Source organism: Anomaloglossus baeobatrachus, chromosome 3 (genome assembly GCF_048569485.1).
Source record: "Anomaloglossus baeobatrachus isolate aAnoBae1 chromosome 3, aAnoBae1.hap1, whole genome shotgun sequence".
Lineage (NCBI taxonomy): Eukaryota > Metazoa > Chordata > Amphibia > Anura > Aromobatidae > Anomaloglossus > Anomaloglossus baeobatrachus.
In genome coordinates this window covers 162,501,486-162,520,444 of record NC_134355.1, presented here as the reverse complement: position 1 = coordinate 162,520,444, position 18,959 = coordinate 162,501,486, and the positions used below count along the sequence as shown (strand labels likewise).

The window sequence follows — 18,959 nt, the reverse complement described above, 5'->3', positions numbered from 1 at the left end:
CTAGCAGAGCTGAGTGAGCTTCCTCGCCCACACCAGGCTCTCAGTAGTGATTGATTGTACATTGACAGTGAGGTGTCAACCACAGGAGGGGGCATGCTGGACTCCTGTATGTGTGACCTTGTAATCCTGCAATGATAAGGGTCCTGCTGCTTAAACAAACATAGCAAATAAACAACTCCTCAGACTAAGGCTATGTGCGCACAGTGCGTTTTTCGCGGCGTTTTTGCGCGTTTTTGGCCTCAAAACAGCAGGACTTTGCTTCCCCAGCAAAGTCTATGAGTTTTCATTTTTGCTGTCCACACACATCTGTTTTTTACCTGCGTTTTTGAGTTAAGAAAAAAAAATGGACATGTCAGTTCTTTCCTGCGTTTTTCTGCGTTTTCCCCCATGCAATGCATTGGAAAACCGCAGAAAAACGCAGAGATCAAAAACGCAGCAAAACGCAGCCAAAAACGCACCAAATCGCGGCAAAAACGCATGCGTTTTTTGATGCGTTTTTTCGACGCAGGTGCGTTTTTGTGCGTTTTTAGCGGCCAAAAACGCACAAAAACGCAGCGTCAAAAAGACGCAGTGTGCGAACCTAGCCTAAAACAGGCAGCCCTGAATTTCCTATGTTAACCCTTGAAGCATGCTGACTTCAGCTTACAAAGCAAAAACCTGCTGACAGATTCCCTTTAAGGCCTGAAACACACATCCGTGAAACTTGTGCGTGTTTGGTCTGTTTCCGTGTATACTGGAGACACGGCCAAACGTGCACCAATGTTATTGTATGATAAAAGCTCCACGTGCGTTTTTGATGCATGTCCGTTTGTCCGTGTCCGTGATCCGTACCTGTGTGCGTTTTGCACGGCAGCATGTCCGTTTTCTGCACGCAACACGCAGCATGGACCCAATGAAAGTCAATGGGTCTGTGCGCACGTCCGAGTGACACGGACGCATCTCTGTTTGCTCCCTGTACGTTTTGTGCTTTTTTCATGTGATGTCGGTCTTTTTTCTTTTTCTGTTTCGTTCTCTCCCTTAGTCCGTTGGTCGGTCTCTATGTCTGTCGGTCGGTCTCTCTGTCTTATCTGTCCCTCTAGCTGTCTGTCGGTCAGTTCCCCCCCTCTCTCATACTTACCGTTCCCTGATCTCCGGCGCGGCGCTCCACGGCTGTTATAAAAACTTCGGCGGCTTTTACTATTTTGAAAAAGCCGGCCGCCCATTAATCAATCTCGTATTCCCTGCTTTACCCGCCCACCGGCGCCTGTGATTGGTTGCAGTCACACACGCCCACCACGCTGAGTGACAGGTGTCTCACTGCACCCAATCACAGCAGCCGGTGGGCGTGTCTATACTGTGCAGTAAAATAAATAAATAAATAAATAATTAAAAAAAACGGCGTGCGGTCCCCCCCCATTTTAATACCAGCCAGATAAAGCCATACGGCTGAAGACTGGGATTCTCAGGATGGGGAGCCCCACGTTATGGGGAGCCCCCCAGCCTAACAATATCAGTCAGCAGCCGCCCAGAATTGCCGCATTCATTATATGCGACAGTTCTGGGACTGTACCCGGCTCTTCCCGATTTGCCCTGGTGCGTTGGCAAATCGGGGTAATAAGGAGTTATTGGCAGCCCATAGTTGCCAATAAGTCCTAGATTAATCATGTCAGGCGTCTCCCCAAGATACCTTCCATGATTAATCTGTAAGTGACATTTAAAAAACACACACACCCAAAAAAATAATTTATTAGAAATAAAAAACACTAACAAAGTCCCTCATCACCAATTTATTAACCCCGACAAAGCCCTCCATGTCCGGCGTAATCCACGGACCTCCAGCGTCGCTTCCAGCTCTGCTACATGCAGGTGACAGGAGATGCAGAATATACAGCCGCTCCTGTCAGCTCCACGCAACAAATGAGGTGAGTAGCGCGATCAGCTGCTGTCAGTCAGGTAACTCACGGTCACCGCTGGATCCAGCGGTGGCCGCGGGTAACCTCAGTGTCAGCTCAGCTGATCGCGCTACTCACCTCATTTGTTGTGTGGAGCTGACAGGAGCGGCTGTATATTCTGCAGCTCCTGTCACCTGCATGTAGCAGAGCTGGAAGCGACGCTGGAGGTCCGTGGAATACGCCGGACATGGAGGGCTTTGTCGGGGTTAATAAATTGGTGATGAGGGACTTTGTTAGTGTTTTTTATTTCTAATAAATTATTTTTTTGGGTGTGTGTGTTTTTTAAATGTCACTTACAGATTAATCATGGAAGGTATCTCGGGGAGACGCCTGACATGATTAATCTAGGACTTATTGGCAACTATGGGCTGCCAATAACTCCTTATTACCCCGATTTGCCAACGCACCAGGGCAAATCGGGAAGAGCCGGGTACAGTCCCAGAACTGTCGCATATAATGTATGCGGCAATTCTGGGCGGCTGCTGACTGATATTGTTAGGCTGGGGGGCTCCCCATAACGGGGGGCTCCCCATCCTGAGAATACCAGCCTTCAGCCATATGGCTTTATCTGGCTGGTATTAAAATGGGGGGGACCGCACGCCGTTTTTTTTAATTATTTATTTATTTTACTGCACAGTATAGACACGCCCACCGGCTGCTGTGATTGGGTGCAGTGAGACAGCTGTCACTCAGCGTGGTGGGCGTGTGTGACTGCAACCAATCACAGGCGCCGGTGGGCGGGTAAAGCAGGGAATACGAGATTGATTAATGAGCGGCCGGCTTTTTCAAAATAGTAAAAGCCGCCGAAGTTTTTATAACAGCCGTGCAGCGCCGCGCCGGAGATCGGGGAACGGTAAGTATGAGAGACGGCTGCTCAATTCAGTCAGGGGATTAGCGGTCACCGGTGAGTCCTTCACGGGTGACCGCTAATCAGTACGCGGCACACAGACAGAGCCGCAGCATGACAATGAAGTCGGGTGAAGTTCACCTGAGTTCATTCTCATCGCGCAACTCTGTCTGCTGTCTGCCGACATGTATCAACGACATTGTGCATCACACACACACACGGAACATTTTACACGGACAACACACACACATGTCAGTTATTTCACTCACGCACACACGGACATTCCACACGCACATACGATTAGCATACGGGATACACACGCTGGCCACACATACCATAAAAACGGACCTAAAAAACAGAAAACGGACCCGAAAAACGGCCCGTATCACACGTGCGTGGTTTTAACGAATGTGTGTTGGAGCCCTAAGGCTGTGTGCACACTGCGTTTTTATCGCTTTTTTGATGCGCATTTGAGTACAGATTTGAAACAATACTGCAAACAAAGCAATACCCCAGCAAAGTCAATGAGAATCCTGAAGTGTAGTGCAGGTGTTTATTATCTCTTTGTACATTTGGTGCCAAAAATAATATGCAGCATGTCAATTTTGTCAGCGTTTTTGCAGCATTTTTTCACCCATTGACTTCCATTTTAAAACGCATCAAAAACAGTAGAAAAACGCTACAAAAATGCATAAGTGAAAAGGTTTTGGTACCGTGTTATCACAAGGTATCACAAGATTATAATTTTGTTCCTCTCACCGAACATTCAATAAAAATGCATAAAAAACATGTTTTTCATGCCAAGAGATGCAGAAATGGTGCAGAAATTTCAATGTACGCACATACCCTTGTTCCCTAGGGAAGAATGAAAAAATGCTTCAAATTTTTTAAAAGGCCCATGCTGAAGTATTGTAAATCACCTTGTGGTTATATGTGATGACAACACTTTAGTCAACAGGGGGAGACTAAGCTAGTGGGAATAGAAAGCCAAGAGGAGCCGAAAGACTATAAGGGGTAACGTGTGATAGTGAAAGTGCATAGCTTTATCAACATTTTTTATAGTCCGGTAATTTACAGGTACAATGTCAGGAGAATTGACCCTTGTCTGGTACCATGAAAAAATCGCTAATTCTGCCAATCTGCATTGGGTCACATTGACCTGATGGACCCGACAAGGGTTAGTATGCAAATGTACAGAAAGAACTCTCTTGGTGTTATAGAGTTCACATTTTTTGAGCAGGAACGCACCTGATTTGCAGATTCCTGGGGGCTGGGGCACCTGGTTGGGTGACACTTCAGTCCAGTAGGATGCCAGCACCGCTGGCTTGAATGATGTGCGCTCTGGTGTTGATATCTGAGGCAGCCTTGCCTCTGCAGCATCGGAATCACACTGAGTCATGAGAGGGGTGGCTGGGATCAGGAGCTGTGTTCCAACCTCAGGCAGTGCTTACAAGCTCACAAGCTTGTAAGCACTGCTTATTCTTGGCCCTGCTACTGTCTAGTGGTCCCCTTGGCAAACGATAAACAACAAACAAAGAATAAAAAAGAAGATATCTGGAGAAAAGCAAAGATTTAAAAGGCAAATATTCCGAAGGAATCCACAATCACAATCCAGCACTCTTTATAAAGTAATCCATCTTCATTCTTCATAGTTTGAAACATAATGCACACAAGCACTTGAAAAAATATTCAAACCCTTGAACTTTTCCACATTTTTTCACAGCACACCCACAAACTTAAATATATTTTATTGGGGTTTTATGTGATATACCAACAATAAGTAACAAGTGTTTTTAAATATAAAGAAAATGGTACATGGTTTCTATAAAGATATATTTCTAGAATACTTGAAATAACATATACAATCCCAATGATATAAAAGTAAGTTTATGGGTGGAACATGAAAAAATGTGAACAAGTTGATGGGGTATGAATACTTCTTGAAGGCACTGTATATAATATGCTCCCGTAACAAGTCCTATCTTTACGATTCGCTCTCTTTCTCATGTTTGCATTATGTTTTTCACGGTGAAGAATAAAGATGGATTATTTTCTGAGGGCTGATGAAACACCAATATGGATTATTTTGGAATCCTTATGATCACCTGTAAAGATCAGAGGATCCTTTGCACTAATGGGCATGTTGATGTGGTGATGAAACTGTTATTTCTTATTTTGATAGTACAAGTGCATTAATAAGATACTTATATTCGCCACGTCTATCTAAAAATATCCAAATAAGATCATTGTGATAACTGTTTAACACATTATATCACGTTAATGAAGCTTATTTTCTGCAGAACTAATGGTTTTTGCTAATTCCTGAAATAGTAAAGTGTTTATTTCCTCTCTCCAGAGTGAAGAAATTAAAGGAGACATTGCTGGCAGTGCAACAACTGGATAAGAACATGAGCAGCCTAAGAACATGGCTGGGTCATATTGAGTCTGAGCTGTCCAAGCCTATCGTCTATGAAACCAGTGATTCTGAAGAGATACAAAGGAAACTTAATGAACAGCAGGTAAACCCTAAATAAGTATGGTACATCACTCCTGCCTATAACAGGAGAAAAAGAGTGAAACGGTAAATAGCATTGGCTCCGCGTCAGGGAGGTCCAAGTGTATGAGCGCACTTGGCCATCAATGCACCGGCGGTGGAACTAAGAAAACAGCTCAGTGGCCACCATCCAAACAGGTATGTTCCTATAATTATCCTGATGAAATGGATGAGACAATCTAAGCAACACTAATATCCTAAATGCATGGTGTATGAGGCTGCTGAATCATTGCATTCTTCATTTCTCCCCTGCATTTGTCATATTGTCCTGAGCTTGTTGCAGTTGAAAATGTCATTTTATAGGATAATTTAATACCCAAACCTGAAGATCCCATATGAGTCCTTTATTCCTTGTGATCTATATTATACTACCAAATCACAAATCTGTCACTTAGAAGATGAGCAGCTAAGGCTCTGTGCACACTGCTCCAGGACGCCAGGTTCTAGTGTGTAGGAAAAATGTATCTATTCCCCCAATGTAGGCCAATATAATGTTTTCTTGACCTCAGTCAAAGTGGTATTTGTTGGTCCATCTTTTTTAACTATATAAGAAGCAGACTGCGCTCTTATACTGTACTGTTACAGTGTTTTATACCATATGTTATTTTTCATATAAGAATAAAACATGTTTTTACAGTTGGACTCTATGGACAGAATGCCTTAGCAACATATATAAGAATCTGAGACCCCAAGCCATAATTTCTAGGAACAAAAGTTTTATAAAGGTTTTATAATGGTTGAATTACACCTACATATTGAAAGCACACTTTATTCTGATGGCCCTTTTTGACAAACACAATTAAGATTTAGGAAATAACCTAAATACTGTCGAAAAATTAGTGATTTTTGCATGCCAAAAAGAGTGGCGTCAATGTCCTGTTCATGTACACTAATGGCATGTACAGTATGATAGTCTCATTCTGAAGAATGGATGATTATTATGATTGCCAGCAAGTGATCTGTATAAAAAATGGAGAAAGCATGTGATATCCATGTTGCAGAATGTGTGATCCTCTACTCCTTCTTGAGTCTGGGTTCTCACCTTGAGTGGTTGTAGTTCCTTCCTGAAGTTGCTGTTCTTACCCCCTTCCCCGGAACCGACCTGGACTCGGGAATTCGGTTTTGGGTTCCACATTAAAACATTCAAATAGATGGTGTGTGTATTACCATCATTACTTTTAGATTGTCAAGAGGAATTGGTCAATTCGACCCTGAAATGCGCAGACAGTTGTTTTGATATCTGAGTCAAGTCTGGTGGGAAGTAGTGAAACAATTACCCTGATTTTACTCATAGAATCACAGAATGGTAGAGTTGGAAGGGACCTCAGGGGCCATCGGGTCTTACTCCCCTGCGAGTGCAGGTTTTCCTAAATCATCCCAGCATCATATACTGTATTTATCCAGTTTCCTCTTGAAGATTTCCATTGATGGAGAGCTCACTACCTTCCATGGTAGCCTGTTCCACTCTCTGACTGCCCTCACTGTCAGAAAGCTTTTTCCTAATGTCTCCCTTGCGCTTGATTATTGAGACACTTTTAGTCTGTGTAATAAGTCACACAGGTATTACGGTAGGAGGATAGTGAACCCATTTACCTTCAGATACTGCAAATATCCAAGTTGAGCCATACAGAAACATATCTGATTCAGGGCTAAGTATCATAGAATATAACAGTTTTAGAAGGGTAATTGCCTGAGACTTAGTTATAAGATGGGTTATGGAGGTCCTTGTCCTTATCGCTCTTCACAACCTCTTCTAAGTGTGTGTAGCTCAGTTTACTAAACATTGGACCAAGTCCAGTAGAGATTCTTTTGACATGAAACTCTAAAGGACAGAACTGGACAAGTTCTGGCAGGTTCAGAAATACCTTGGATGGAATAATGTCTTTGGAGTTACTGTATGATATGTTTATTATGTCCTTTAAGTGTATGTTACATGTTAAAGATGTAATAAAAGTATATTCTGTTTGTGCCTTTAGTATTTAAATTATTACATCTGTCAAAGGAGACGATTGTGTATTTATAGTCCTATATGTCATTTTATGGTGTCATTTTCATTAACTTGCTGGACTGGAATTGTACATTCATAATTATACATTAATATTCCAGTTATTTCAAGCTAATGATTTGTATGTTTTGAAGCTTCCATTTCCATCCCTTTCCATGATTAGGAATATATTTACACCAGATTGACACTTTAGGTCGTCCATTACAGGAACTGCAGAGAGACATAGAGAAACACAGTACAGGCGTTGCGTCAGTTCTGAATCTCTGTGAAGTTCTTCTTCATGACTGCGATGCCTGTGCCAACGATACGGAGTGTGATTCCATCCAGCAGGCCACACGTAGTCTGGACCGTAGATGGAGGAACATTTGTGCCATGTCCATGGAAAGGAGACTCAAGTACGTAACAAATGCATTCACACTGCACTATTGCACTCATGATGCCCAATTGCAACCCCTGCCTTACCCTTAGCTTTCTGATAGCCTCACCTCTTCACGCTCACCTCTTTTGTGTCTTCGGTATTTCCCTTTTGCAAGTCATTGGACACTTCTACTATTGAAGCCTAAAAGTGCATCCTAATATGTATGAGGATGTTTAGCACTGATGATACTCTTACTGTAGCCCTGTGATTGTAGACCAATATGTTGGCATCACCCACCTCAACTATGACCAATTTAATATTAATATAGGGGTAGAATTCTTCATTTATTAACTTCTTCTTTGTTTTCAAGGTGAGAATTGATAAGTACCATGAATAATTTTGATCAATTTTGGTGCGACTGACCAATCAACTGTGTTTTATTGGGGCCCCCAACTGTCTGTGACAAATGTCGTTGCACAGAAGTATAGCATGCTGAATTACAATACCCAATTCTGTTCTATTTCTTGGAGATTAACCACCACCAAGGTGTCTGGCAGAAGTGCTTAGTTGAACATGCATGTGTATGGATGAGCAGTTGACCACGATATAAGATGTATGGGTTCTCTTTGAAGCATCCATTAGCAATTCCATCAAATATATCTGCAAATAGCACTGCATGTAGTGGTGTAAAGTATCCTTTGGGATCCTTTGTACAACAAATTTCGCACAGCATCGTGATTGCCTTGAACAGAGCCTCCCAATCAAATATGATGGTTACATCAGCTCTGTCAAAGTGTTTTTATTTTAACTATGTCTCCAATAAGTCCTGAGTATACAGGTGAGAGAACAGCAGCTGCTGAGTCCTATGAGACTCAATCAGCTATTCTATGTAGGAAAGAGGCTAGATTTCCAATGTAACTGGAGAGGATACACCAGCCTAAGGGGTACTCTGCACGCTGTGACATCGCTACTGCGATATCGTCGGGGTCAAATCAAAAGTGACGCACATCCAGCGCCAGTGACGACGGCGCAACATGTAAAGCCTAGATGCGCCGATAAACGATCGCAAAAGCATCGTAAATTGGTGATCTGTGTAGCGTCGGACATTTTCATAATGTCGCACCAATAGGAGATACGAGGTTCCTCGTTCCTGCGGCAGCACACATCGCTGTGTGTGAAGCCGCAGGAGCGAGGAACATCTCCTTACCTGCCTCCACCGACTATGCGGAAGAAAGGAGGTGAGCGGGATGTTTACGTCCCGCTCATCTCCGCCCCTCCGCTTCTATTGGCCGCCTGCCGTGTGACGTCGCAGGGCAGGTAAGTGCGTGTGAAGCTGCCGTAGTGATAATGTTCGCTACGGCAGCTATCACAAGATATCGCATGTGCGACGGGGGCGGGTACTATCGCACTCGGCATCGCAAACATCGGCTAGCGATGTCACAGGGTGCAAAGTACCCCTAAGTAACATGGAAAATCAGCAATATAAAGAATGTACTAATTTGTTAATCCCCACTCCTCCTTCTCCCATAAAGTCTTAAAAGACAGCGTGTAAAATAAAGTTAATAAAAACAAAACAAGAAAACATAAAAATAATAACATAAATAAATATAACAAAACTAAAAAAACAATAGACACTCGTGGCCAAATGTGTCCAACATATACAAATGATTTCTGCAGAAAGAAAACAATGCATAATGTTTTTAGCAGTCCTTTGTGGTTATAAAAAATAAAACAAAAAGTGTGAAAAATAGTCACATATTTCCTCTTTTTCTTAACAATTTCCCCAATATCGGGAAAACAAAAGAAAATTGAATATAAAAGTTACATAAAAATTGGTATTGCTAGAGGCAAAACAATATATATAATGTATATAGAGGATATATCCTGGGTATGTCCATAGATAGGAAATGTGGGGAAATGGTCCTGAAATTGTAAACGTTTCACATGATTTCTGGTAATTGGCGTTTTTCGGTATTGAGCATAGTTTAGATCCATGTGTACAATGATGGTAAACATGGCTCTGCTTAGACAAATGTGCTGACATTAATATAATATGGACTGGGCTCCAACACACTGTGCCAACGTGGGCACCGGCTGCGCAGTAAACAGTGTTATGCGGGCATACCTACCTCGTCCATTCACTACGTTAGCGAGCTCCAGCATGTTATAGTGTCCCTTTGTTTAGTCCTCAATGTACGGCTTCAGCTAGAAAGCAACTGGTTTAATCTAGCAGAAGCAGTTGCATATCTCTCTGGTGTGAATGGCACGGCCTGGCTGGCCGCCACAAGGCTTTTTTTTCCTTCACTGTCCCATCTGTTGCTTATAAATCATTCAGTAGCAGACGTGTCTGTATTATGACTTGAGCAGGTAAGGTTTGAAGTTTCCATGCTGAAGTGTCACAGTGACAAAGCTGCTTCTTCTGCCCGTAGAATTGAAGAAACCTGGAGATTGTGGCAGAAATTCCTGGACGATTTTTCACGGTTTGAAGACTGGCTGAAGGTTTCTGAACGGACTGCTGCTTTCCCTAGTTCTTCTGGTGTTCTCTACACAGTGGCCAAAGAAGAGCTGAAGAAATTTGAGGTCATTTCACATTCATTAAAAAAAATAAATTAATGTAATGACATGTAAATGCTTCATGCCCTCAATTATGAAAGCAAAAGTCAACTTCCAGAAAAAGATCCTAGTATGTGTTTGTGAACATGTAATGCCCTCCGTACCCCAGCTGTCTTCAGCTTTCCCAGCTGCTATGATCCAGACGTCTGTTCATTTCTATAATTGCTCCTTATTGAAGGAACAGATGATGGAAACATAGATTTGTTTTCATGCAGTTGTACAGTATATGTATGTGAATAGGAGGTGCAGGGCTCTGACCTAGACAACCAGCACTATTTACTTATCTCATTTTAATCACTGATCATATCCAAATAGTATGCACACATGTCTTAGAGATGTGCTCAGTGACATTTCCTGTAGAGCCTTTGGTACCTTAATAAAATATCTTTGGTAAATTTCAGACCATGTGAAAAAAATCACAGTGTTAGATCACTTAGTCAATACTACTGCAATAGGCTAAAGCAATATATAAAGCATACAGTATTTACTGTACAGTAGGAGTGTACCTGTGATACGGAGCCCCCATGCTGCCCACATTATCAGTTTGTGGCCTACCAGCTATCTCTGACTCCTCTATCTGTAACTCTCAAACTATGATTCTAGCTGCACTCACTGAAAGGTCAGCTTGACTCATCTTTAATGGAGTCCTAAATACTACAGCAGAAAACCCTCTTACAGTTGAGTAAATAGAGTGCGATGGGCCCTGTGCAAAATTTGGACCTGGGCACCCCACTCCCACCCGAATTTTGGTCAGATGTATGTATGTATACATTTTGCATTCTAAATCCTATAAAGACATACAAGTTGCCCTCGCCCCCATTATATAGTAATGTCCCCTATTCTGTTCCAATATATTCCATCCTGGTCTCCTTCATGATATATATCCCCTATCCTGGGCTCCTTCCTGGTAAATATGTCCCCCTTCCTGGTTTATATGCCTCCCATCCTGGTAAGCATATCCCACATCCTGGTAAATGTCCCCCTTCATGGTAAAAATTTCTCCTATCCTAGTATATATGTTCCCATCATGGGATATATGTCCCCCATCCTAAGCCACATCCTGGTATATATGTCCCTATTCTAGGCCACATCTTAGTATATATGTTCCCCATTCTTTTATATATGTTTCACATCCTGGTGTATATATAACCCCATCCTGGTAAAAATGTCCCCCATCCTGGTATATATGTCCCCATTCTAGGCTACATCCTGATATATATGTCCCCCATCCTCGTATATATGTTCCCCATCCTAGGCCACATCCCAGTATATATAACCCATCTGGTAAAAATATCCCCAATCCTTGTATTTATGTTTTCACCCTGGTATATATATCCCCATTTTGAGCCCCTCTTGGTATATACATAATATATATCCTCATCCTGGGAGCCTCCAGGCAATCACAAAGTTTGTCACTCAGATTGTGCACCTCTGTTCTACCCAGTCTTTGTAGGGATACTTCATTAACATGTGCATTTATGTTTTAGGCTTTCCAAAGGCAAGTTCACGAGAGTCTTACACAGCTAGAGCTTATAAACAAGCAGTATCGCCGCCTAGCCCGGGAAAATCGCACAGACTCCGCATGTAAACTGAAGCAGATGGTTCACGAAGGAAACCAGCGGTGGGACAATTTGCAGAGAAGGGTCACCTCCATTCTTAGGAGATTGAAGGTTTGTTTTGTACAAATGTATAAATACTCCCTGAATCCAATAATTAATTATATAACCACAACTGACTGATCCGTGATCACTGTTAATTCCAAGAACAATGAGCATGCTGCCACAGAACTCCTCCGATAATTTTGAGTAGTTGACACATTGTCTAACATCTGGGCATAGATACACAGATAAAAGGATATTTAAAGTAGTATTCTAGCCTAGCTTTCCACTTATTCTATGGATGGGTAATAGCTGTAAGATCATTGTGTGTCTCTCCTACTGGGGACAGAAGAATGGGTAACCAGTGCCACCGATTATACTCTGGTTCACTCGTGGTCACAAGACGACGGCCAGAAGGACTTGAATCAACAGTTGGTTGTGATTGTGTCCTGCGGCTTTACACACCATTGAAGATAGTCGAATGTGACAGGTATCTTCAATGTCATAGAGCAAAATGAAGCATGCATTGATCTACCATTCTATTCAATTCCTCCTGACAGCAGTATTGTGGCCACATAAGAAAAGTGGACATAGGTTTCAGGTCTGAAGATCGGTGGGGTTCCCAGTGGTAGAGACCACACCAATCTAATGCGGGCGTCACATGGTACAATATATCTGGCGATATGTCGTCGGCGTCACGTCGTTAGTGACGCACATCCTGCATCGTCAGAGATAATGTACCGTGTGACACCTATGAACGAGCAGAAATACTCACCTTCTCGTTCATCGTTGACACGTCGTTCATTTTCATAATCTCGTTCCTCCTTCTGTGCTCCGGTTGTTCTTCGCTCCCGTGGCAGCACACATCGCTCCGTGTGACACCCCGGGAGCGACGAACACAGCTTACCTGCGTCCCACCGGCAATGCGGAAGGAAGAAGGTGGGCGGAATGTTTACGTCCCACTCATCTCCGCCCCTCCACTTCTATTGGCCAGCTGCTGTGTGATGTTGCTGTGACGCCGAACGTCCCTCCCCCTTCAGTAAGAGGATGTTTGCCGCCCACAGCGACGTCGCCCGGGAGGTAAGTACGTGTGACGGGGGGTTAACGACTTTGTGCGTCACAGGCAACAAATTGCCCGTGCCGCACAAACGACGGGGGCGGGTGCGATCGCTTATGCGATCGCACGATTTATCGTTCCGTGTGACTCCCGCATTACAGTTATGACCCAGTAGGACATTACTTTAGTCTGGAATACCTCTTCAACAGAACCGAAATCTGAAGCTTGTATGATTAATTGTATAACAGTAAGATGCTGTATATTGTAGACTCAAAAAATGTATTTATCTCTTTCAATCTCTGTTACATAATTGTTATTGCTTAATAACCATGAATCTCTTCTGGTTGGTGCCTTTACAGCATTTTATTGGTCAACGAGAAGAATTTGAGACTGCGCGTGACAGTATTTTGGTATGGTTAACAGAAATGGACCTCCAGTTAACAAACATTGAACATTTCTCTGAATGCGATGTGCAGGCAAAAATAAAACAGCTGAAGGTAAGCAGTGAATATAAGCAGTAACATTTCAGTCTCAGAATTTTACTCTTGTCTCTAATTCCACTTCTATTATGCAGAGAGAATTGGTGCAGGTAAGATGTTAGATTATTTTCTCTTTATTTGGGGGACTCAGCGTGACAATATATTACCTGGCTGCCTATGAATTTATAAGGCCCTCTTTAATATTGCATGATACTGTGGAGCAAAAGTACACACAGTGGTAATCTCCTACAGTGGTAACAACTAATTGTGAGGTTTCCTAACAATCAGACCCCCAGTGATAAAATCATCATCCGGGAGGCTGCCAAACAAAATCACTCAATTATCGCAATTGTCACACTATTATTATATATAAGTGGCATATAGACACAGATGAATTTGTGATTTTGCGTTTCTTTGTTGTGCATTATTATAGCTATTCAGTTTAGAATACCCTAGATTTAGCTGCATCTCTAAGAAAATCACAGACTCGGGACCCGCATGAGACTACATCAGACTAGTGCTCTCCACTGTTTTATCTGATAGCACTAGCTCCAGTGTTAGGTTTTGGTGCAGTGGTGACTAGCGCTTTTTTTTCTCATGTCACTTCAAATATTAGCAGCATGCTACGATTGGCAGCGTATCTCGGATTACACATACCCATTCAAGTCTATGGGTGTGTGTGAAACATTGGACTGTACTTGGTTCTCATCCGATTTGTGCCAAGACAGACAATGGAAAAGATGGAAAAATTAAGTTCTCCGTCTTCTCCACACCTATGGTTTGATGCTCTCATGCCAGAGAATCAGATCACAGTAAATTACACTCGGCTCACACTCTGATTTACATAAACATGATATCAAAATGCTCAATGACTTAGATACATGTTAGGAGATGATCTCTAACCAGTATGAAGGAAAGGGCTCTATAGTTATTCCAAATAGTAATTCCAAAGGTGTTTCTCATACTGGAAAACAATGATGATCTGAGATCATAGACTATACCGATATTTCCATCTGGCAAAAATGTATGACATATCATAAGACCATTTGCCTGGATTTTTCTTTAAATGGGTTATAATGCAAGAAAAAGATGAACCAACTGTTCATAAGTTAAAGGAAAGCACTGTTCATACCCAGAAAATGAAAAATCAGCTACAGTACAGTACTTGTAAGGGTTCTCAATAGACATAATGTGTTTCCATGAAAATAAGCCCTAGCAGGAATCTTCGGCCTTTTCGGAGTATGCTTTAAAGGGGTGGTTCACTGCACAGCATAATGTCCACATCGATGTAAAGCTCATAGAGAAGGCTTTTCTCAAATACCTTGTGTAGTCAATTCTGCCTCTGCGGCGCTATTGTGCTCCGCTCATCCCCATCACATGACCCCCAGGCTCTGTGACCTCTGAGATCCGGTGATGTCACATCAACTTCACCCGACATCCCTGTGGCCGGCCCCAGTCTCCCTGAGTGACTGGGCTATGGGCAGAGAGAGTCTCATTGCTCGTCACAGTTTAGTATCTTGCGCGCTCTCTCCTTCGCTGCAGAGCGCCACAAGCAGGAGGACTGATATTTTCTACTGTGAGTATAGTAAACCTATTGCCATGTAGACCTCCATATTCATAAGCTCTGAATAGCCACACGTCCACCACTGATTGTAAGCTTTCTGTATTCTATACAGTGTACACAGAAAGCTGCCAATCAGTGGTATGGGCGGGGTTATACAGAGCTCAACATTCAGAAAACTGGTAGATGTACAGGAGATAAAACAGGGATTTTATCAAAACTGTAGTAAGCAGCCCAGTAAATGATACATTGCTTTAATCAAGTTCTCTGCCCCTATATCATGCTATTTTCAGATAAGAAAAAACCTGCTGACAGATTCCTTTTAACTGTTTATGTCTGTTTATACATAGACCTAAATGAAATACTGTATATCGTCGATTGCCTATACAGTAAAGTCTGAAATTTTCATGCAGGAGTGGTAATCACTTTATATAGATTTACTTTAAGAGACTTGTCATGACATCAGTGTATTCTTGTCTCTTAGGCCTTTCAGCAAGAAATAGCATTAAACAGCAATAAGATTGATCAAATTATTACTCAAGGAGAACAACTTCTAGAAAAGAGTGAGCCTTTAGATGCAGCTGTTATTGAGGAGGAGCTGGATGAACTCCGCAGGTATTGCCTGGAAGTCTTTGGCCGTGTTGAGCGATATCACAAGAAGTTAATTCGTCTTCCGGTGAGTGTAATCAACATTTTGAAAACTACTTATCTTGAGTAAACTATAGCGTCTGTAAATAATAAGATATGAGGGCAGCAGCAGAAAAGATTTCCATGCAGGATTATTGAAAGGTACAGTTGGCTATGTAAAATTGCTTTATTATGATGAACAGTATGTGAAAACTAGTTTTCCATTCTATTTTCATTTTTTCCAAATCTTAAAGGGGTTCCTCACTACTTGGACAATCCCTTCTCATTCACCAAATTTGCCCCCTTAAATAAAACAGCTTATACTCATCTCCCGCGCCGGCGTGATTCCAGCTGTGTCCGCACTGGCTCTCCCGGGGTGCATGTGAGGTTATGTCTCGCGAGCCCTGTGCCCAATCAGCGCCGGCTTCACTATCAACAGTCTCCACGTCTTCGGACAAATCAGACATCAATAGGGCGTGAGAGAGCATCCGCAGCTCTGACTACCGCCTGGTGAAAAGTTTATGCAAAGGCAAGCAATGAAGCTTATATATTTTAATGGGGGCAAACGTAGTGAATGAGGAGTTGTCCAAGTAGTAGACAGACCTTTTAAAAGGGTCTTTCAGGACTTAGACATTGATGGCGTACGATGTCATTATTCTTAAATCGGTGAGGACCTAATACCCAGCACCTTCACTGATCAGTTGTTTGCAGTTCCCAAAGTGGTTGATTGCAAATAGTGTACTGAAACGAAATAGCACAGCTCCATAGTGGCTGTTCTCTGGTACTGAAGCTCAGCTTCTATACAAGGGAATCAGAGCTGAGCTGCAGTACCCAAGAACAGCCAACTTACACAATGTACAGAGCATTGTCGGAATATCTAAGCTTGGAAAACCTTTAAAATTCTCACAATTTAGTCATATAAATAATTGCCAACCTGTCTAATCCTTTTTGCCCACTGTTGTTTCCTCTAGCTAACAGATGATGAGCATGACTTCTCTGATCGAGAAGTGGATGGTGATGAAGGAGCAGATCTATCTGATCTTCCATGGCACACTAAGGCTGCTGGTGGCTCACCTTCTCCTCTACCCTCGTCAAACCATTCATTGTCACTTATTGTTCCTATGAGAAGTGAAAGATCAGGTCGGGATACTCCTGCAAGTGTGGACTCTATACCCCTGGAATGGGATCATGACTACGACCTTAGTCGCGACTTGGAAACAGCCGTTTCTCAAGTTTTGCACTCAGATGAAGAAGACGATGAACATGTCAAGAATTACTTCTCTCAAGGAGCCACAAGTTTAGCTGGTATTATTATTTTTACTGTTTCTTTTTTATTTATTAGTTCATATCTACACATAGCGTGCATTAATGCATATGATTAATTGAAAACAAATAATCATTTTAGAGCTGATATTTAAAGGGAATCTGTCAACAGGTTTTTGCTTTGTAATGTGAAGGCAGCAGGAGATAGGGGCTGAGACAAAGATTTCAGGGATGTGTCTCATATTCCGTTGTGTGGTGTTGTTTACTTACAATTACTGTTTTATCACCAGGAGACTATTACTGCCAGGACTACAGCTCCTGTGAGCCCTGGTCCAACCACGCCCCCTTCTTATTATCTTATTAGCTTATTATCAATAGACAATGTACACACAAAGCTATGCTGTGGGTGGGATTAGCTTTCGGAGCTCTGCTACAGGCTATATCTAAAATCTCTGATTGTATCACAACTGCTGCATGCAGTACACTAAGTGATACGTCATTGGAATCAGAATCTTTTTTTCCTACATTATGCTGCTCTCAGATGCGATAAAAACCTGGTGACAGATTTCTTTTAACAGCAGAAAGGTTGTCTTCTTCTGTATTATCTATAGTAGTTTTTCAGATATCTGACCAAATCTAGTTTTCTCATTCAAGGATCAAAAATTACAGACTACAAAACCTTCATAAAACATGCCTAATCTAAAATATCAAAAAGGAAATTGTCCATTTGTTATTTGCGATTGGAAGAATCACACAATACAGATACAACACAATACAGATTTGCATTTTACACTGTGTAAGACATGTTGACAGTATTTGAGACTGTATTGAAACCTACAAAGAGGTTGCTCTAAATAAAACGTTCATATATCACACACACTTGGCTTGTCCTTTATCTTTACAGATGTAGAAATCCCTGAAAGCCCTGAAGCCTATATTAAACTTACTGAGAATGTTCTGAAAAATTCCACTGGTAGGCTCAATGCCGATATAAAAGATACCTCCAAAGACTTAGCAAACTCATTATAACAACTTTTCACAAGATCACTTTAATCTAATGCTGCTTTCACGTTCATTCACCATCTTGCATGTTTATTATAGAACTATTAATGCATTCATTGCAATTAATCAAAGCTTTAAATTCTCTCTTTAACAGTACCCTACTTTTCTTAAAAGGGACTGTGACAACTGAGCGTCATTGAGGAATAGCTGGCCACTTTTGTGGGAGTGAACTATTCTTAATTATGCCAGACATATTATTTCTTTGTTCAGTAAATCAAGGGAAATTAGCCATTTATTCATGTCAGACTGTTTGGTGCCTCTTTGTGTATGTTATTTTGTGTAATGTCTGCTGATCCGGGTTGCATCAGCACCCTGCGGCGTACTAGACTGCATTTTGAGGACAATTATGCAATCTAATTGAATCAGCGAACAATGAGGAAACAGCCATGGTTGTTTCCCCCCCAACCCTGTAGGACACAATACCATGAACTGAAAGCTGAGGGATATAAAAACGGCCTTGCTCCTGTCATCGGTCTCATTTTGTAGAACTTCAGCCTAGTATCCAAGGTCCCAGCTGTAGAATTACAGAACTGCTCCATTGCCCAACACTGAGCCCACAAATTCGCTTAGAGAACCCAGATTAGGACAATGCAATCACCTAACTACATACCTCACTATACTCTGTTAGTTTTCTAAGCTTGCCCGCTATTCCCTTTCAGTGGGGACCTACCAAAAGTGGGGGGCTGCTGGCTGGGATAGCTGGCCTCAGATGCCTCGTAGTCACTAAGATTCTAATTTTTGGAAGGTTGGGGGAAGGGTGAAACACTGTCGTTTGTACCACCTTGTGTTCTTGCTGGGAATGTACTATATGTTGTTGACTTGTTGATGGCCCAATACACTCTTACAAGAGTGTGGTACCTTCACTTGGTATTGTTTGTGTAGTTTTCTGTCCATGGGGAAGGAGTACGGACATTCAGTAGAATGAGCTCTGGTCCATGCAATCTTTCTAAACACAGCCAGGCCAAGAGACGAGAGCACCCACTGACCCTTGCCTCTCCACACGA

At 42.2% G+C, this 18,959-nt stretch overlaps 1 protein-coding gene across 12 annotated transcripts in view; it reads left to right on the top strand.

Annotated features, from left to right (window-relative positions):
* The window catches only part of SYNE1 (spectrin repeat containing nuclear envelope protein 1), a 672,549-nt gene that overhangs the window by 600,765 nt on the left and 52,825 nt on the right, over positions 1 to 18,959 (top strand). For 10 of the 12 annotated variants that reach the window (XM_075339554.1, XM_075339558.1, XM_075339562.1 and 7 more), the window contains 8 exons: positions 5,135 to 5,297; positions 7,545 to 7,732; positions 10,125 to 10,275; positions 11,796 to 11,978; positions 13,323 to 13,460; positions 15,488 to 15,679; positions 16,602 to 16,935; positions 17,798 to 17,866. In XM_075339554.1, the coding sequence (XP_075195669.1) occupies positions 5,135 to 5,297; positions 7,545 to 7,732; positions 10,125 to 10,275; positions 11,796 to 11,978; positions 13,323 to 13,460; positions 15,488 to 15,679; positions 16,602 to 16,935; positions 17,798 to 17,866 (1,418 nt within the window). The remainder of the gene's footprint in view (positions 1 to 5,134; positions 5,298 to 7,544; positions 7,733 to 10,124; positions 10,276 to 11,795; positions 11,979 to 13,322; positions 13,461 to 15,487; positions 15,680 to 16,601; positions 16,936 to 17,797; positions 17,867 to 18,959) is intronic. The other 2 variants (XM_075339565.1, XM_075339559.1) reach the window with 1 other exon arrangement.